Source organism: Lingula anatina, chromosome 8 (genome assembly GCF_051362555.1).
Source record: "Lingula anatina isolate TDL-2025a chromosome 8, LinAna3.0, whole genome shotgun sequence".
In the NCBI taxonomy this organism is placed as follows: Eukaryota; Metazoa; Brachiopoda; class Lingulata; order Lingulida; family Lingulidae; genus Lingula; species Lingula anatina.
The window spans coordinates 9,292,452-9,313,542 of record NC_141774.1 but is presented as its reverse complement, the minus strand read 5'-3'; the positions used below and the strand labels follow the sequence as shown (position 1 = coordinate 9,313,542).

The 21,091-nt window shown below is 37.8% G+C and overlaps 1 protein-coding gene across 5 annotated transcripts in view; it reads right to left on the bottom strand.

Annotated features, from left to right (window-relative positions):
* Positions 1-2,156: 2,156 nt before the first annotated feature.
* Positions 2,157-21,091, bottom strand: part of LOC106157523 (uncharacterized) — a 28,200-nt gene continuing 9,265 nt past the window's right edge. Inside the window, exons 3-23 of one of the 5 annotated variants that reach the window (XR_015330854.1) lie at positions 20,824-20,929; positions 20,533-20,642; positions 19,352-19,437; positions 18,861-19,020; positions 18,291-18,432; positions 17,284-17,535; positions 13,877-14,021; positions 13,477-13,553; positions 13,033-13,138; positions 12,507-12,628; positions 9,398-12,102; positions 8,815-9,234; positions 8,373-8,513; positions 7,997-8,115; positions 7,514-7,746; positions 7,003-7,131; positions 6,257-6,364; positions 5,641-5,759; positions 5,217-5,380; positions 3,752-4,617; positions 2,157-3,669 (exon numbers count right to left, since the gene is read on the bottom strand). Coding sequence is in view for 4 of the 5 variants with exons in the window: in XM_086994349.1 (XP_086850475.1) it covers positions 4,473-4,617; positions 5,217-5,380; positions 5,641-5,759; positions 6,257-6,364; positions 7,003-7,131; positions 7,514-7,746; positions 7,997-8,115; positions 8,373-8,513; positions 8,815-9,234; positions 9,398-12,102; positions 12,507-12,628; positions 13,033-13,138; positions 13,477-13,553; positions 13,877-14,021; positions 17,284-17,535; positions 18,224-18,290; positions 18,358-18,432; positions 18,861-19,020; positions 19,352-19,437; positions 20,533-20,642; positions 20,824-20,929 (5,589 nt within the window). In the remaining variant the exon portion in view is untranslated. Of the gene's footprint in view, positions 4,618-4,736; positions 4,777-5,216; positions 5,381-5,640; positions 5,760-6,256; positions 6,365-7,002; positions 7,132-7,513; positions 7,747-7,996; positions 8,116-8,372; positions 8,514-8,814; positions 9,235-9,397; positions 12,103-12,506; positions 12,629-13,032; positions 13,139-13,476; positions 13,554-13,876; positions 14,022-17,283; positions 17,536-18,223; positions 18,433-18,860; positions 19,021-19,351; positions 19,438-20,532; positions 20,643-20,823; positions 20,930-21,091 lie in introns of those variants that run through there. The other 4 variants (XM_086994349.1, XM_086994348.1, XM_086994351.1 and 1 more) reach the window with 4 other exon arrangements.

Here is a 21,091-nt window from a genome sequence, read left to right as displayed (position 1 = left end):
TTGGATAATAACAAGAAGACGCGAAACCCAGAAAAAAAAACAGAATTTTTCTTCAATGATAATTCTCAAACCCAAACCGAAATATTTTCATACCGTTAGCTTACGGCCAACCTATACTTTGGCTTGTGTTTGAAAATATTCATTTATGATCCAACTACCAAGCTAATGCACATTTTTGCTCAGAATTTTTCTTATTAATGCACTGGCTATTGCGAGCCAAATGCTGCACTTAAAAGTGATGCCCCACTGGGGATATCAGCACCCTCTCCCGCCACCCGCCACCCCACCCTACCATCATTTGAACACTATACAGTGCACCGAACTCCCCCCCAACCCCACCCCACCCCATCAATGGCAAAGTCTTCACCGGGTGACAGGTGACACAAATCCCATATTATGTAAGTAAAAACCCAATCCCTAAACGTCTTCATCGCCCTTCCCTAGCTGTTGTTCAGAAATGCGCGCCGCCGCAAGAAATTCTCGGTTCGTTGTGGAGGCCGCTTTTCCCGGGCGACGACGGTCCCTAGTTCCACAGACACTGTCAATAAAGGATTGAAGCGATTTCACGGCTTCCTGGGACACCTAACGAACGCCCCTTGCACGAAGCGCACAAATTACTTCAGATGGATTTAAAATATTGCACAACAGGTTTGGAATAATGCCGGCTTACGGTGGAGTTCTTATCAGAAATCAAATAAATTTTCTTAATGATTATTTGTGTTGGCGAGGTCTGTGCGAATTGGCCACCTTTGTAGACTTGCACTTAATTTGTCCCCAGGTGAGCGAGTGCTGATTTTGGGGAATATTGCGTATTTTTTGTCTGTTAGGACTGAGGTACTTCAGGCCGGGAATCGGGACAACTTGCGTCGCCAGATGACCTGAGAGAGAGAGAGAGAGAGAGAGAGTTATAAGAAGCAGAAAACAAAAAAGACCAAGGCTGAAATGCAAGAATGGAGTCATCTATTACTAATGAGCTTGAAAAACAAAAACAAAAAGTTTTTACCTTTCGAAAATGATAGTGCTACCTTATAGTACTGTATCATAAGTATGAACCTTTCAGAAAACAAACAAAAAAACATACGATAGTGCTTAAAAATAAAATGGTAAAAAAGGGGGGAGCTGAAACGTATAAAAAAGTAATTATTTCGCTAGTCATCCGTTAGTTGTTAATCCTTTGAAAAGGAAATTAATGATTTATCAATAAAGATAATTAAAAAACAAAACGGGAGGTAAAATGGTCAATAACTATGAACAAAAGTTTTCAATTATTTGTTATTTTCTGCTATAGGTTCACTAGTCATAAAGGCGCGGATGCCGGTAGTAATACATAGTTTCCGTAGCGTCAAGATAACGGCATTTATTTAAGCTGATACCGCGTTCACCATTACTCCGCGGTTAAATATTGATCACCGAATCCCAGGCTTTAATACGCTATTGTTAAATTAAATTTTGTTTCAATCCTCTCTGCGTGTAAACAAGCGACTAATCCGTCAGATGATAGAAACGCCATCGGGACAGCGTAATGTTCAATTGAATGGAAGGCGACCAACTATAGTTCTTTGATAGGTTCAAATTAACTAAAGACAAAACTGAGGTGTCAATTTAGAAGAGTTTGTGAGCAGTATGTGTTACTGTTGGTGGCTGTGTTGCCTTAACATTGGAAGGGGTGGATTTGTTTGAATTCAGAAGAAATAATGAACGAGGAAATTTTTGACAAATTAAAGTTAGCATAGCGAATTTTTTCATTTTGAAAAAATCTACGCAACTAAAATCAAAAACAAACAAACAAAAAAAAACTCAGATGATACTAATTACTATTACTACCTTGTATTTTTTATCTTTATAATCACTGTGGCGTTTCGCATCAAACCATTCAATAATTCACTCATAATCAGTTGCGCTTTACAAAGCGTATCACATTATGTTAATTATAATAATAACGAATTAAAATTTCACAGTCACATGGAGTAAGTTGTGCAGATGCTCGTGGACGATTGCGACAGAAATCTTCTCTAACACAACCGGTCTTATCTTAGTTCTTGGAAGTCTCTCCGGCAAATACTAGTACCTGCCAAGTAAAAGGTAGATTCGATTTTCTGTTGAGAGAGAGAGAGAGAGAGAGAGAGAGAGAGAGTAAAAACAAAGCCAACAACACATACACTTATGAAATTTAATATCATATAACCGAGTACACATTCCCTACATCCACAACTGTTTTCTTTTACACGGAATATGAACAGATATGAAAATTAATGAATACCTGATGCAAAATAAATATACATCTACATGCATATCACTTGACTGCAGCATAATCCTCTCGATAATGTATCGAATCTTGCATATCAGATCTTGATATTTTTTTTGCAAAATACTTACTTCACAACTTGCATTACTATCATTTCTGAAATCTTACTTCGTAGTTATAACTCACATTTTCACGTTATTTTCAGTATTTGATGACATAAACCAATTTCGTGTACTAAAGCTACCTTAGTTAACCTACATTACGATAAGTAGGTCATGTGAAAATGCTGTTCTTTCATTGTTAAGTAGGTCAAAGTGTACCAATTATTAATAAATCACTTAAGTACTTAAGCTTTTATAACCTTTTACCCCTATACCAATGCCTTTCAACAAATCATGATTCATGAAAATGTCACAGGTGTGTATGTCCTTCCTTTCCCTTCTTCTTGAAATAAAAAAACATTCATCAAAAAGCATCCTGAAGATGATATGTATCACTACAAATTATCATAAAATGTTATGTAATGACCAAAGAGAAAGAAACTTGACAATAATCTGGGTGAAAGTTCTGCAAGACAAGAATAGATTTTCACTATTGTATATCATGCTAGAAATCTTCCTTTTGCTTTACATGGCTCTTTTATATTACTGCCTTATATAAAGAAGTTCTTTTCCTGCCCCCCCCCCCCCTTCTCGTCTCAACTTTGCAGATTACTGATTTCCATCAGGTCACATATTTTTACCCAAAAGATTAAAAACTTAGCGATAATAACACAAAGAGACTCTTTCTCAAGTCATCAACTTATCAAGAGATACTGTTTTTGAAGAAGTTCAATATCTGAAGCAGTTAAATAATGCTAATAAAAATGAATAAGATTACACCATATGAGCATTACAGCTGCTTACATCAAAAGATTTACATTTGTACAAGATAGCATAATAATAATAATAATATAATAGTACACCATATACATATATTACATGACTCCATAGCAAAGTTACAAAGCATTACCATGAAGCATCAAGAAAAAAGTTTTTTTTTCTTTTTTTCAGCATTTCCTGTGCCACTACCAAAGCTCATCATCTAGTGCTAACTTTCTGCCTCTATTGATTTTTACGTGACTGCTTTTATTGACATTACCCTACTCATTGTCAAAAACCTTGGCACTTTTTCACACCATACGCATCTTACATTATGTTATTATTATTTAGGAATATGACTTTATTAGTCTAGAATAAAATTGCCTAGAATCATACAATCCTATTTATAAGCACATCCCTAAGTGTATCAGTACACTGGTAATACATCCACAGAAAAGGGCATTTTAAGCTGGAACATACATATCTCAATATGCCAAAACGCATCTCAATATGCCAGAACATATCTCAATATACCAGAACATATCTCAATATGCCAGAACATATCTCTCGATATGCCAGAACATATCTCGATATGCCAGAACATATCTCAATATGCCAGAACATATCTCGATATGCCAGAACACACCTCAATATGCCAGAACATATCTCGCTGTGCCAGAACACTGAAACAAAGTACAAAGACATGTAGAATAAGATATCATTACATATAGGGTTAAACGACTCACAGTCACATCCTTTCTTGTTTATAAGTATAGATATTTCACAAGTTTTTCAAAAACTTGTTGCAGAGCACTCTTATAGCTTTGGTGCTCCTTTTTATTTAATAACATAATTACTTTAAACAGTCACCGTGAAAACGCTTGTCCATACTATCTCCAAAAGTGACCCATACTTTGCCACATGACAATACCATCTGTTCATAGTCCCCAAATCAAGGAAGATCACTCTAAAAAGTACAGTATAGTATTCAGGACCCCAAAACTGAACTACGGATATCACCTCCCCCCAAACAATCTTTGTGGATGTCTGAATTATCAGACACAAAAATGATTCATAATTCTACAATGTCAATTAAAACTAATAATATAAATGAATCTTTCCACTGCATATTACCAGAATCATTTTTCTTGTTTGCAAAGCCAAGGATTTGCGCACCCCAGGTTGAGCGGCTTGAGTGTTAGCCAGCTAAGCTTATTTCATAGCTAGCTTAACTTATGTGTTTGCCTACTAAAATTTGTGTTTTAGCCAACTACAACTTGTGCTTTAGCAAGCTAAAACTTGTGTGTTAGCCAGCTAAACATGGGAATATGACCATTTTTTTCAGTACATAGCTTGAAGGGGTCTTTTTAGTACATGGGTTGAGAAGGTTTCTTGGCTGTGGTGGATTTTTTGGTCGTCCACAGAGAGTTCTGTATGGTGATGGCATCTATGGAGACAGACAGGTGCTTGGTACTGGTGACCTGGGCAAATTTCTTGCCTCCTGAATTATACCTGAAATACATTTAACAAAGGTAAAACATGCTTTTTAAATCAATTTGTGTGTTAGCCAACTAAACTTATGTGTTAGCAAGATTAAACTCATGTTTTAGCCAGCTTGAACTTCTGTGTTAGACAGCTAAACTTAGTTAGTTCTTGCCTCCTGAATTATACCTGGAATAGATTTGATCAAGGTGAAAGGTAATGATAACTTAACAAACTACATCAAGTGTATATGATGATGAATCGATCTTTTAATTGAGGAAACTTGAGAATTTTACAGATACTGTATTTTTTAAGTAATCAATTCTTAAAAATTGAACATTCTCGTTGAGTGTTTACAACAAAATTGAAAAGCAGGCTACCCTATGTTTCTATTGTATACAACTGAAGCACTAAAAATGCAAAATGGAATATAAGTTGAAATTATTTAAAATTATGTTGCCCATTGAAACAATCGAGTCTATCGTATCCACTCAACATATACAGGTTGACAAGTTTTAATCAGGTACTGGACTAACAATATATCCAAATACCGATTCACTTCTTTTCAACCAATCTCAGAACAAAATTTCTCTCTCTCTCTCTCTCTCAATCCTTCTCTCTGTACTTACTTGTAAAACCTGTCCATCATTTTGCTGGTGATCTGCTTGGGGCCAGTCCCAGTCAGTTTCAGCACCAGTTCTCTCTCTGGTTGGAATGTATACAGTGCACGGTACTGCTGCTGGGCATCTCGGAACAGAATCAGGAAGTGTTTGGCATCAGACATCTCTAATTCCTGGTGATATAAATCATTAAAATATAATTTGGAAATAATTGTTAATGTCTGGGAACAACATCTCTAATTCCTGTGAAAAAAAATTAACAATTTAAAATATTCAGCTTGGAAATTGTGATCGTAATGAGGATTACAATAACATACTAACTTAGAAAAGCTTTTTCTTATTGGTCCTTGGAGCTGTTGCTGCATTGTTTGATAATTAATCTGTGCATTTAAAACAATGATATAGCTGAAGAACTTGAGACACTGTATCTTACCTCCAAAACTTTATTTCTTATCTCAGTGTTGGGTATCCCAGCCAGACAGCTATCTTTAATGGCATTGTGAACTATGTGTTTATTGGATTTGGAACTAGGTTTCACGAATAATTTAGGTCCTGAAATATCAAAAACAAACTTAACAAATAATTCTAAAATTAAGAATTATAATCTAATAAAATGTCTCCACTTTACAGCAGACTAGGTTTGTTGTTTGCAAGGCCTATGATTTGTGCACCCTAGGTGGGCAGCTTGTGTGTTAGCCAGCTAAAATTATGTGTTAGCCAACTAATCTTATGTGTTAGCCAGCTTAACTTATGTGTTAGCCAGCTAAAATTGTATTTTAGCCAGCTAAAAATATGTGTTAGCCAACTAATCTTATGTGTTAGCCAGCTTAACTTATGTGTTAGCCAGCTAAAATGTGTGTTAGCCAGCTAAAACATGTTTGCCAGTTAGAAGTCTGATTTCAGTCCACCTTTTAAGTTTTAGGCAAATTGTTTATCAAGCTTAAAGCACTGCTCTAACATTCAGGTGCTGTGATTTCATTTATTGTCTTCATGCCAATAGAATATTGTGAGATTTCTTTTTTTTCAAATTTGAATATTTCTCACCACACCTGAATACTCTCCATGGTGTCCGTTTTCACTTCCGTTTTCACTGTGACTTCCCCTTAGACTAGGACTTGGGCCTTTCCTGTGTGTCAGTGCCATCTGGTGACCATTTTCTATGTCAAGCAAAGCAATAATACTATCACTACTAAGCATGGGTTCCAATCATTGATAAATGTTTGCAATAACTACTTGACAATGAAGCACATTTTCTGGCTTCAATTTTTTTCACTAAAGCTAGCCAAGCAATATTATGCGATGTTTTTGCCATTAATCATTTTATTCTTAATATATAGAAACTTAGCAAAATTTTAACAAATGGATTTTGTTCTGAAAAATTTTTTTTTTAGTTTCAAGCTTAGCCATATGATTAAGCAAGCATGAAAGCACAGCTACATTATATAAAGTGACTCAACAACAATTTGATTATACAATTTTGTAAATTATGTAGTCCCCTCATTGGTTGGGAAGTTTGGACTGAAAATTTCTTTCAAGTTACACTAAGACTAAACTTAACAAAGTAAATAAGTTTCAGCTAATATAAACAATAAAATATATCAACAGTATTCGTCCAAGATAAATAATTTAAAAATAATATTCATAAGGTCACAAGCCTTGCAGAGTCCACAGTGTACAACTGGCCTTTACTGTATAATTCACCCATTGGATCTTCTTGGTAGTTTTTAAACAAAATATACTTACCCTTAATCATAAATAGTTATACTTATATTAAACATAAATATACCTGCCATACCTTGCTGAGCAGGACTAGTGGGTCTCCTGTGAGTGACACTGCCCAGGTTTAGACTGTACCCAGTGGAGGTGGGGGGTGCCGCAGAGTCTGGTTGGTCTGGGTAGTAGTTGTTTAACATGGAGCCTATACCTAATATATAACATATACTTTATATCTCTTTATATCCATATATATATTGTCAGAGCAGAGTTGCCCACTTGGTGTGGGAAGGAGTTGTATTTAACATAGGACCAATACCTAAAGTATAAGATCAAAAATAAATCTATTTAAATCTAAAATAACACCTGTGCAAAAACTATACCTAGAACAGGTAAATAGTATTCAACATTATGGAATGATAAAGTTTTTAACCAGTTTTAGTGGAGTAAAATCTGTTTAACTGCTTGAGAATGTGCCAAATCTGCAACAAATGTGACACACAAGTAGGGATTATTATAATTTATTACTATTATTATCTTATATTGCTCTACAGTCTTGAACTCTGTAATGTCTAACTCAATACGCTCCCTACCTCCAGACAGAGCAGTAGAGGTGGCCGACTTAAAGTCATCTTGAACTGGGGCAGGCTTCGTCTTGGAAGACTTGCTCTTGCTGTTCGTAGACTTCTTCTCTCCCCCTTGTGACGAACCGCCGTAAGCTGCGCTGTCTTCTGCCTCTTTTTTCTTCTGGATATACTGCTGGTAGATCTTATCGCGCCTCATCTTTTCCTCTAATTTTTTCTGCTCGGCTTCCAACTGCTTCAATCTGCAATACAGTATGGAACTTTTGTGTTCTGTATGTATGTAAAATATGGCATTCTCTATTATGGAAAAACCTAGGAGACTGATTGTAACTTTATGTAGAAAGGTTATCGATTTACATGCAAAAAGCCTACTGCTATGAAATAGATCTGGGAAAATATTTGAAATAGTTAACCTTGGCTATTTACAACAAAAAATCTTCAGAATAAAATGTCTAGTTGCTGTGCAAAGTCTTACAGGTCATAGCTACATACCTCTGGTTTTCACTTTTCTTTGCATTTTCTATTTCTAGTTTCCGTCGTTTCTTTTCTGCTTCCTCTTGCCGTTTTTGTAGCAACTGCTCAAATTTCTCTTGCTTCTTCTGTTCAAAACTCTGAAAGTATAATAACCAAATACATAAACACACAAAACAATAAATAGAGATTTTTGATAAAATGGTTAAGAACAAGATTAACAACAAATTTTATGATCAGATATTTCAAACAAATAGGAGTATTTCTTAAGGAGAGTATAAATGAAAACGACTTATTATGGAACTTCATAAAAAAAAAAAAAAAAAAAAAAAAATAGGTCACAAAGTCAAAAGTCAGAAAATATAGCATTCAAAGCCATATCTTAATATCAACTCACAGTATCTGACATGCTTTTGTCCTCGATCACAAACCCGAGCCCAGGTGACACCGTCTTCGTGGCCGCCATAAAACTCCCCAGCGAGTTGGAAGATGGTGCTGGAGAGGCCGTGACTGAAGCCTTGCTTTTCTTCTCAGTCTCCTAACATAGAAGAATGAATTATTTATTTCATTTTCACCTCTCCATTTTGAAGAATTTTCCAACACACTAATGTCTGGGTCCATTATTTCTTTTTCTACCTTGGTATTATCACATCAAAGATACAAAATCTACATATATAGCTTTCCATAATACAATATGCCGTGTCAGATTTAATATTCTACTAGGAAATCATAAACTGACCCTTTTTTTTTTTTTGGATAATACAGCATTTTATTCTCGAGCCAAGACTGACAATGATCTTATTTGCAACAAAAATCATGTCATTTTCACAATAACTTACTTTCTTAGCCTTTGGTGTTTTTTTCTTGGGTTTCTTCGGCGTATCATCAGCAAATGTCACAAAGAACCCCTGAGCTTGGGGCAGATCTTCGCCACCGCCGGTATCAACATCATGATCACCACTTCCATCACCATCTCCCAGCTTGTCATCATAGGGGGCCGTCACCACTGGCGCACTAGTCACCGGCGCCTCAGACACCCCACCATACTGCCCAGTGACACCAGTAGGTGGCGCTGTGGAGTACGGCGCCTGGGTGGTCACGGTGAATGTTGTGGCCAGTTCCTGCTGTAGCTGATATGTGCTGCTTACACCCTGGGAGTCCTGGGGCTGCTGATACCCTGGGGATGGTATATGCTGTGGTGGCTGAGGGGTCCTGTCTGGTTGCTGTGGTGGTGACATAGGATGCTCAGGGTGCTGGGACTGGAAATAGAAAAACAGAAAGTTGGTTTTGGTATGTGGATATCATTGTGTGTTAAATCTTCAGTCAATGTGGTGAGTATTATCAACCGCTAAATATTACAATTAAAAATATACAAATTAAGTAACAAATAAAAACTGAAATAATTCAATCATCATCCAATACCTGATATGTACTCCCCATGCCCTGTGTATCACCCTGGTGCTGGCTCACTGGCGACATCCCATGTTGCTGTACAACGCCACCTTGTGGTGAACTCACACTGTATGGTGGCGCCATCTGTGGACTCATGGCTGCAGAGGCAGGGGGAGGGTACCCAGGGTGCTGCACATACTGTCCCATGGGGAACTGCGTCCCTGGGGGATACACCCCAGCTGGGGGGCGGGAGGGTTGGGTTATCCCGGCAGGGTACTGAGGGGCATGTAGAGGGGGGTACTGCCCCTGGGTCCCGACAGAGTGTGGTAACCCATGGTAGTGACCAGTGAACCCCGGGTGTTGTCCAGTGGCCATAATGGGATGACCTGTGGCCATTGTGGACTGACCAGGCTGACCAGTAACTGGTGGTATAAAGTGACCAGTGGATATGGAAGATACTGCCCCTGGGACTTGATACGGAACCCCTGTTGCACTGTGTAGCATAAATGGCTGTTGCTGTGGTTGTGGCTGGTATTGGCCATGTGGATGAAGTGGCGCACCCTGGTGTCCACCAGGTGGCATTCCTGCTGCAACCGCACCAGGATCTCCCGCCTGGTACAGCTGAGCATACATTGTTGGATCATGTATTTGAACCCCACCTTGCTCTCTGCTACCATAGACCTGCTGAGAAGACGCAGTCGTTCCTTGACTCAGCTGTTCACTTCCCGCCATTGGTCTAACATCTCCGTCCTGATGCAGTGATGGTGTGGACTGGAAACTCTTACTCAAGGCTGTTAGCGGGCCTATTGGTTTATCATGCAGAAAGTATGTGCTCTGAGCATGAGATCGCTGCGAAGCACCAGCTAGCCCAGACATGGGTACTGTGGCCTCCTTCTGATGTCCCCACTCTCGTCGCGGTGACGCCTGCGCACTAGAAGGTGCCACCTCCCGCGGTGACGCACTTGACATCTCCGTTGACCTCGGAGACACATTTTTGGTCTCCAAGGCAAGATTCTTAATATGCTCCTGCTGCAAGGACAATCTCTTAATCTCGCCTTGTAAATCAGTCAGGCTTTTATTGAGTTTATTCAGAGATGTGTTGTACTGGCCCTGGTCGTGGGAGTGACCAGCATCTACTCCGTCCCTTGGTGTGGATGGACCAGAGTAGGCCCTGGGAGGTGACTCAGTGGGGCGAGGTGAGCCCTCATGTGACCTTGAGCCTTCATATGACCTTTGACCTTGAGATATCCCCGGCCTGACCTGTACATCTTCTTCCTTGAACCATCTCTGTTTTACTCCATCAATTTTCTGCTGGATATTTTCCCTTGAGAAAGTTCTCGGTCCTTTATCATCGTCCGAGGAAGACGATGTGCTACGCCCTCTGGTGACTAAATTCATGGAGGATTTTGTGCCATCCTTGGCAGATAAACCGGTCTTGGCCAATTGAGGCTCACTTTTCAAAGCCTTAATCTGAACGTTCATTGGCTTCTTAGAGTCGTCTTCACCATGCCCTTTGTTTAAAACTTTTAGAAAAGCAGCCTTGCTGATTTGATCAAGCTCCTTTTGTCGCTCGGCCTCCTTTCGCTTCTTTTCAGCTTCCATGGTGCGCCGCTTTTGTTCCAGGCGGAAGCGAATATCCAACAGGTCTGTTGCCAGGCGCCCTGAATCTTCACCCTGGGTGGTGGAAGTGGCGCCATCTTCTGGCTGAGTCTGCTGAGAATGCTGCTGCTTTGCCACCTTTTGCCAAGTAGTGAGATTAGGCAGAGTGAAGGAAGTCGCCTTTTTCTCCTTGTTGTGATGAGATTCCTCTCTCATGGCCGATTTGGGTTCTTTTCCCCCTCGCTGCTCCTGTTCCGACTGCATGTAAACCATAGGGCCAAGACTCTCACGAAGTTTTTTAATTTCTGCAAAACTTGTCGTCGGACTCTCTTTCGTTTTGCCTTCCACTGCAGAAGGAGGCATGCTTTTACTCACAGCTGCAGAACCATCCAGGCGAATAGGTTTTGGAACAAGCAACGAGTCTGGCCTTGACACCATGTTGTCTTGCTGTCTAGCTTGACTATACTGATCGCCATTTTGACTTTCTTTAAAGTTCTGGTCTTGCTGAAGTTTATGCAGTTCATGATCTGAGTTCTCTGAAGAGATAATGTCGCTATGGCTATCCGAGTCGCCATTATGAAAGGAGCTATCTAAAACAGGTATCCCAGAGGACCTCGCCATTTCTGCAGAGCTAGGTATAACAGTATAGCTCTCTCCTACTGGCCCACGCTTCAGCGGCGTGGATGACAACAGGCGAGGTGTCTTTTTGACAGAGGATGAAGATGGTTCTGTAAAATCCTCGAAGTACTTTGCCAAATCTGACTGGTTGCCAGGTTCTTCAATAGGAGGGCCATCGTTGTCATCAGGGGTGACAAATTCCTCATCCTCAGAATCAGTCATATCACTATCGAATCCAGGTACAGCTCTGGCTAGATGTGTGTTGCCGAAGCCGCCGTCATGTCTATCTAAAGCTTCCCCACTTTCTATATCCTTACTCAAGCCATTGGCGGTCGTCTCCTTTGACAACTTAAGCCGCGCTGGTACAAGAGGCTCTTGTGTTCTGGAGGAAGAGCTACGAGCTGAATTCTGTCGCGAGGATGACACACTTTGTACCTCCATGTCGTTGGCGTTGCCATGGTGTTGGGAATGGGGATGTTCCGGTGGAACAAAGACAGCATCACGTGGCTTGACATAACCTGAAACCAAAAACATGACATGCATTACTCACTGATAACATGATGCTAAGATCTTCCCACTTTAATATTTTTCATTGAAAACTTGAGTTAAAGATGGGTGTTTAATATGAAATGTTAATATTTTCATAATTCAAAATAGATTATAAATATATGACATGACTACAAATCTTATCTGTATTGGCTGGTTTATTTTGTACAGATAACAGTATCTCATAACTGATCAACAACGCAAATGATATTTGTACCAACATGCTTCCAAATGAATATATTTTTTAAAATAATTTCTATTACAGGAGTCTTTTAGTTATATAAGGTGATATATTATCCAGATCATAACCAAAACACTGACTTTAACAACTCCTTTCTTACCTATATTGGGTGAACTAATTTTGTGGAAGACTTACCTATATTGGGTGGTTTATCCTCCAGATCTCGTGACTGGTCAAAACTGGCGCTGATGTCTGTGTCGATGCTGACATTGGCCAGTAGAGAACTGCCCTGGCTGTCCTTGGTGGAATGACCCAGCCTGGAAATACCAGGTCAAAGTCAATCAATTTCAATATCTATAGAAACTGATTACATCTTTGTTGCTTTTTATGACACTTGGATAAGGGTTTCATCAATCCTACAAAAACTGCTTGGACATTATATTATTTCCTTTTTACATTGGTATGCTTAACTGATACTGTCTGTATCTGTTCATTTATTGGCAACACAAAAGACTGGCTATAAGTTGATAGCTCTCCACCCCACCCCCACATCCACCCACCAAACGTAGTCCGCACATCAAACCTGTGGATAACATGTGAAAGGCTGTAAACCATGTAGCATATTTACATGTTAGAACCGTATAAGAGTATCCGCACATACTGTACCAGTTTAGAATACCACTTGATGTCAACTAGTTTTTAAGCATTTAGGTCTCCATACCTTTGCATCTCAGCTTGATTCCTCTCCTGCCAGGCCAGAACTGACTGAGTGATCAGGTCTCTCTCCTCTGCCGAGTTCAGAGAGTTAGATTTCCTCGTTACATCATCTGAAATACAGCATTTATTGCATTCTTGTACTAAGTCATTAAAGGTTTAAAGGCAATTAAACCAACACATCAAAGTCAAATTTAAATGAGAGTCGTTTTAACTCAGTTCTGCTTAGTTTTTCAATAGTACCCATGGCAAGAACTTAGTAAAAATGAACATTATGCAAAATTGATGAATAAAATGTAAATGAATATATTTACAGTCATTAAACAAGAGAAAGAGAGAGAAACAACAAGAGAGAGAGAAAGAAGGGGAGGCAAATTAAAATCTAATTTTGTTCTTCAATCAAATGATAATAATAATAATAATTAAAAAAAAAAAAATATCATCCCTATACCTTGACCATCCTGTGTTGTACTATTTTTATGTTGTTGAACCCTCTTGTTCAGCAGTGGTTGTCTGGCTGGGAGAACACTGGAATGAAGAGGAACAATACACACTGACCACTGCACCATTACATTTCACCATTACTCAAATGTAATCAGAAAATAAGCTATTACTTTGTTCATACTGGCATGTAAAAATTTTTGCTTAAAAATTTCATGTCTACAATTAGTATGATCTTTTAGTTTTTCTTTGAATTGTAATTTCTCACTTTACAAATGTACCATCTAATTTTTAGCTGTTATAAAATAAATAAATAAATAAATATTGTTATTACAATAGATCTTTCTCCCAATTCAAAACTGATTATTGAACCTTTCTATCTGGAACAGAGAGTTACATAAAATTCTCACCTGACACCCCCAGCATTGCGCAGATCAGGGTTACTACTGGAGAACGCGCTGTGCACGCTGTCGTGCTGAAAACTCTTCTTGGTGGCGTTGCTAATTGGAACTGGAGGTTTGCAGAGCTTCTTCGCTGGGCTGTTTGACTGTGTGGCTGAAAAAAAGTTGAGAAAGAAGTTGACCGATCAACTAATTTAACTGATTAACTGACAGATTAGTTAAGTAGAACTCTATAGACACTGGAACAAAAACTGTTCACTTTTTATCTTAAAACACAATCAAGAACAGGTGATTCATAACCTTTTCAGCAGCATTGTAAAAAGATGTGGTCGCACTCACACCAGGACCAACACAGACCAGAAGTAGACTAACTGACATAACCAGTTTTGACCAATTTACATAATACTTATTGCAACTTACATATTTAAAGTTTATTGCAACTTGTACATCATATATATCAGAGTCAAGGTATCTGGTGACAATGTAAAATATATATCGAAATACTGTTCAACACATCTCAGACTACTAATCAAATGTTAAGCCTTCATTCTTCAGACATCACCAATTAGTCTACTTCAGGACTAAGTTAATCCCTGTGTGAATGCGACCAAATCTGACCACTGAGTCCATTAAACAAGATTGTCACCAGATTGTGACAAACTGACCAACAGACAGACCAATCTCTCATCCCATCAGGTGTCTTAGTTTAAATGTGTCCACTTTACAGAGGTCAAGAAGAGGTCACTCTGACATTGGACACAGGCCTCTTTGATTGTGTTACAGGTTTTTAATTGACTCCTGGCATCTCTCTTCGTATAAATACATATGGAACTGACATTTTATTGGGGCATTTTGTGGTGGTTAACAATCAACTGGAACTTAAAAAACTTTGTCAACAATTTTTTATTTTATATTCCATATTAGAGACAAGTTATTAACTGGCCCCCTCTACCAAGACCTGGGCTCAGTATCTCGAAAGGCTCGCTATGTTGCGCACAGGCGCAAGCGTCTCGATTCCATGGCCCCGTATCTCGAAATAGAATGGGTTATGGAATCAAGACACTTGTGCACGTGCGCAACATAGCAAACCTTTCGAGATATGGAGCCCTGAAAGCTTCTTTATTACTTGTTTGTTGTCATTTAAATTTTTTGTAAAGACCATGCAGTGACTCAACATTTTGACATTATTCAGTCCATAATGACAACAGTTACAGCACTCCATTGCTGTGGACATGTAGATTTATTATGTTATTAAGTTGGAAGATTTCTATTCTAAAACAGAATATCACGAAACCCTTTCTCTCTGTATTCTCTCCTAATCCAGGTTCCTACTTTTACAACTGCCATTCCCAAAATCATCAAGATTATCCATATGATATTTATATATAAATTACACAAGGGCAAAGGCACAATACACAGATCCATATATCCCTAACCAAAAATGCTGTACCATGTTTATCCCTTACCCCTTCAATAACACAACCTACTGTAGAGATCCACTGGTCCACACCTGTGGTCATCTAGTGGTCATTTATAGGCCCTCAGTGGTCATCTACTGGTCATTTATATTCCCTCACTCCAGTCAAACCTTGCCACAGGACAGGGAACAATTAGATGCCCAGTGTGTGACGACTTTTATATCACCATACACAGTGATGGGTATGTGTATGGTAAGTGCTCAGGAATTTCAGACTTTCGAATTTCAGACATTTATTTTGTTGTATTATCTTCTTGTGATAATTACTGAAGGTGCTTTTTAGACACTTACTGAATCACTTTTTTTTAACTTTCTCATAATTTTTTTTTCAATTATTACTAACAAAATTCCGTTTTCATAAAAACACATCATCAGTTTTGTAACTTTTGTTCAACTTCACAAAGTAATTACCCTTTATTTTTGCTTTTGTATCAGAGAGCCCAGGGCTAGAAAACTACCACCAATTACCTCCCTTAACTTGACATCTAATTCATCATCACACACACAACATTCATGAACTTATGCCAAATTCTCTCCCTCATTCCTATTTTGGGCCAAAAATATATCCTAGATCTTACTATAATTTGTACTTGTGATATGAATTTTTTCATCGATTTTCAGGACAAAATTCTGGACTAGCTTATGGTATCTTGAATGGAATGAGCTACAAGTGCTACTGTAGCTTCTAGAGTAAACTTGAGATTTTGGAGCTTTCCAAAGAACATAATTTACAGACTAGCAGGGCTTCTTCTTCTTCTGAAAAATTGACCTTTTTACCTCCTTCCCAGATCAACTTTTGTTGCAGAGTGGACCTTTAAATGTCTGGTCAAAAGAGCAATTCTTTTTAACCCCTCCCCCTTTCTCCCCCAAATCCCTCTCCAACAAAATACCTCTCCAATGAGCCTGGACTAGTGAAGTTTCAGGTTAATTTACCTGACATGCCCTATGTGAGGAACATCAAATTTCAACCTACACACACACATACCTTCCAAACTCACCTTTAACATTAGCAACCTTAACCCAAAGACTGCCCTTGAACTACCACTGGTCACTCTTGACTAACCAAGCAATACCCTCTACATGGACAGGAATAATAGCCACCCCTTGGGAAAAGCTAACATATCCCCTTTTATTACATCACCAACAATAGAAATACTATAATCATACAGGTCTAGGTTCAATGGAGTTTGTTTGACTTGAGATTACGGTCTTTATATGCTAAAGAGTTCCTTTCTGCTTTTTCTTCTGTTTGATTTGTGTACACCGGCAAACAAGGTGATAAAAGTGGCATTATTTGGGATTGTGTTTAACCTTTTCCTTTGGTGTAATTTTAGCACATAGGCCTTCACCGTTTGTGTTTTCGGTGTTTCTTTTATTATAATAACAATAATTTTCTTAACAGACTCTACAGGGGTTAACTTTAAAAATGTTCACTTTACTTTAGAAAAATATGCACTTTTGCCCCTTTTCACCGGAATACCAGGGAGAGTGATTCAAGACATTTTTCATTTTCTCCAAAAAAGATGGACATTGCACCTTTTAAGTTTATCCATATTAAAAAATGGCATACAATCTAAATAAAATTTTGATTCAGAGCAACTTTAACTAGTCAAAAGGGCACACCTTTCAGACACATCCCATGTTTATGAGCTTAAATTTGTAATCTTAATTTATGCCAATACTCTCTGCAACTCATTAATTTTTTATTTCTTTATTTCACACATGGGTGAAAATTGTAAAAACTGAAAATCCTGAAAACATAGCTTGTAATTTCTCATCGTAATTAAACTTTATGAAAAAAAAAAAAAAAAAAAAAAAAAACAAAAAAAAAAAAAACAATCAAAATGAAGACTCAAAATCCTGAGGTCAGGCATAATCTGGAAACTTTAATCCATGTTCAAATAACTACTAAATCATTTCATTACTAAATACAACTCACCATCTTCTTGAGCAATATTCTCTTTATCATTCAGTGGATTCTTCACAAATGTGGCGCCCTCTACCTCAAAGTAATAGAACAGGTGTGCCAGAAACGCCAATAAGTTCGTCTTTATATTAGAGTGCGTGTAGAGGAGATCTTCGTACTTGAAGTGGAAACACGGCATCGGTATGTGTTGACTACAAAACTTTTCCACCAGAGAGAGGTTGTATATGGAGTCTGCTATTCCCATTACTGGCTTTAAACACACATCTGAAAAATTGAGAAAAAAATCAGTAAAATTTGAATCCTATCTTTTTATTTTACAGATATTTTATAAGAATGAAGTAACTTTTCTTCAATCAACAGCTAATATTACCTTCAATATTTCAATGTTTCTCAGGACATCTTCATCAGGGAATTAAGAAAATTACTTTATTATTATAACATAACACAGCTGATGAAATTCTTCTTACAGTCAGAAATTTTCATTATGAGTGGGCTGTTGCCATAGCTACTAAATTACATGCTGAATACATACAGAAGAAAGGGAAAATGATTGCATCTTATTCCAAGCTTTCGAATTAACACCAAATCATAATTTACAAACAAATTACTGTGTGGCCTGGTGAAAAATTTACCCCCCCCCCCCCCCCCCCCCCAACAAGAAATGAAGAGATTCATAACTCTCATCCTTTACCTATATTCATACATGAATGCCTGTGTGACAGTGTGATGTATCACTTGAAGGTCAGCAAGTAACTAAATCAATGAATGAGTGAGAAAGAAAACTTGTATGTCTTCACACATTTAGTTGTTTTTTTTTTTTTTTTTTGTACATTCCTGATGCTCTTATGCTTATTTTGTAAGTGCAACTTTCACATATTTGTACATATTTTAAAATTTATGTGTTCCATTTATATACATTTGCATATATTCCTATGTTTCACCCATCACTTACCTTCTATAGGTAGTAATTCTGGAGAGTAAAAACTGACTAGTACAGCAATGCAGCAGCCATCACTTACCTTCTATAGGTAGTAATTCTGGAGAGTAAAAACTGACTAGTACAGCAATGCAGCAGCCATCGCTGACATCCTTCAGGATATCATCCAGCACGGGGACCTCAGGTAGAGACTTGGGGTTCAGCTGCTTCTTGTTGATGCGGATCTAGAAGAAGTTGGAGATAGACAGAGAGATTATAACTATTAAGTTGACCTATATGTCTAGCATTCAGCTTCCATATACTATACTAGTAAAAGGGTAAACGTTATCAGTTATTGTTGGACCCAGCTATTGTGTCACTACAAAAACCTATGTTTAGCATTTAGCTATATTATACTACAAAGATACTTTATTCACTTTAAGGACAAAAATTATGAAATACAAGCCCTTTTCAAGGTTTATGGTAATGAGAAGCATTTTTCAAGGCCGCAAACTGAATTCAAGTGCAGGGCTAAATTTGAGCACTTTTCAAGGCTGTAAGAACCCTGAGGATATTCCTTTTAATTTAATTAACTTACTCCATGTGAGGTATAAAAGCATTATTGTAAAGTTGAACGTTTTTTGCTTTGGGAAAAATGAAAAAAAAAACTTACCCTCTGTGTGTCCTGCTGTTCTATTAACTGTTGTTGTTTCACTTTTTGCTCCTTTTCGAGTCTGTATCTGACTGCACTGCAAACCTTGTTGATCCAGAACAAAAGGGCATCCTCCAAGTCATACGGCAGCTCACTAGACGCATTGAAGGAGGAAAATTTTCTGGAAAAAAATTATGATAAAAAAATCTTATTTCTCCACATATTTAAGACAACTTGCTGATGAGACAATGACAAGTATCAAAAGGAAAATTGAAAAAAAAAAAAAAAAGTAAAATACTGAGCATCTTCCAAATGATAGATTGAAATTTCCAGAGGCAATAAGGGGGTAAGTAAATACTAGTAAATATATTCCATGTTAAAAGTATCTAATATATCTACACAAACTAGCCAACATAAGCTGATCGTTATGGCTACATTTCAGAGGTAGCAGGCTTAAAAGGTCTCCATCTGTATTAATAACTAGACTGTCCAGTCAAAAGTCCAGTACTCACTTGACCGCCCTGACCACTGCCTCCACAGACACCACCTCCTTGATGTGGGCCTCCATTAGAGCATCCATCATGGCCAGGTGCGCTTCCTGAAATATGGGAAATTGATTAAAAATATCAGAAATACTATCATCTTTTCTTATAATTTGTCAAGGTAATGACGGATTTGATTAAAATTGCTGATTTGAAAGATTTCCGATCTGTTCAGCTAGCACGCACCTACACACATACTTTGATATCCTTGAATGACTCCAACTTATGTATATAAAGTGAATGTTGTACAGTAAATTTAAAAAGACATAAAATTCTTTATGTATCAAGTACTGCTGTTATGTTACTTTGATACTAGACAAGTGAAACTTAATACCTCAAAGGGAAAAAAATACAATTTTCTTCTCATTAATATCATTAAAGCTTACTCAGCTCTGTTCAACAATTTTCTTTGTGTGAAAGGACTTCATCTTGTGTAGATGCCAAACAATCAAAATCTTCCGGAGCATCAAAATCTCTTTTACTACTTTTTTATAATTCAGCTTCACATAAAGAAGACCTTGTGTGTTTGTAAGGTGCGCCTTCTGAAGTAACATAAACTGCAGCATAACTTTTTTTATAACTCCGCTGTGTATAAGATAATATAGCTGGGCGTTAGATGAAACAGTATATCCTTTTGTATCCATGCCTTAATATGTTAACCTTGCTCTGTGTAAAAAATCTGATGCTTCATGAATTCCACAACTTTTTATACCTCAGCTATGTGTAAATGATATCAATAGAAACTTGTACCTGCAAGATGAACTTTAGTCTAATTTTATCTTGTATAAGTTTAGCAATGACAGCTGTGTCATATATTTGTACCCATTTTTTGGCAGTCTATACTGTTTTACTTTATACCACAGGCCTTTAGCTAGAGGCTACATGATGAAGGAAAAAAAAAAACTGCCAAGAGGGGTGGGGCCAGAATAAGCCAAGAAATAAATCTATCAAACCCCAAGACAAGACAAGTGCTTCATCTACCTAAGCTTGACTGTGGTCAGTGTCACATCAGGCCAAAAAGTTCCAACTTAGAGTATATCTGAGTCAGGGAATCCTATGGAGCTGATATACCCGATTTGCCCACTTGATGATGTCATTTAGCAGTTCAAGTTAGACTTGTTTTGAATGTGGCTCAGGGTATATATACTCACTTGTTGGAATGTGTCAGTCTTTGCCAGCAGGTGCTCTGTGACAGCAACCTCGTTACTCTGTACTACATATATCCCTCGCTTTGAGAGTGCTTGTATCACATCCCAGTGACCTGGAGAGGAGTGAAATTAGAGTTGAATTATGACAAGAGAGTGCGAGAGCAAGAGAGAGAGCGGGTGATATCTCTTGATAAAAAAGCCAATGAAACAGTGAATATGATACATTAATTTATTAAATTTTGTTATTATTATTTTCAATGAGAGAGAGAGAGAGAGAGGGTGAGAGAGATGTACCTTGCCATTTTGTGGAGTAATCTCGTGTAATATTGGCACAAGCTCTACAGTAGACCTCCCCTGATGTCAGGAGCTGTTTCACCTTTGGCTGCAACACATTGCTTTCCTGTAACAAAAAGAAGCAAAAGTGGTATTTCAAACAATCATGTATGATTCCAATGTACATCAGAAAAAAAAAAACCTCATACCATTTTCATTATAGTAATCAAAATGAACCTCAGAAATATTTCATCATTTGAAATCAACTTATATGCAATAAATGGTAAGT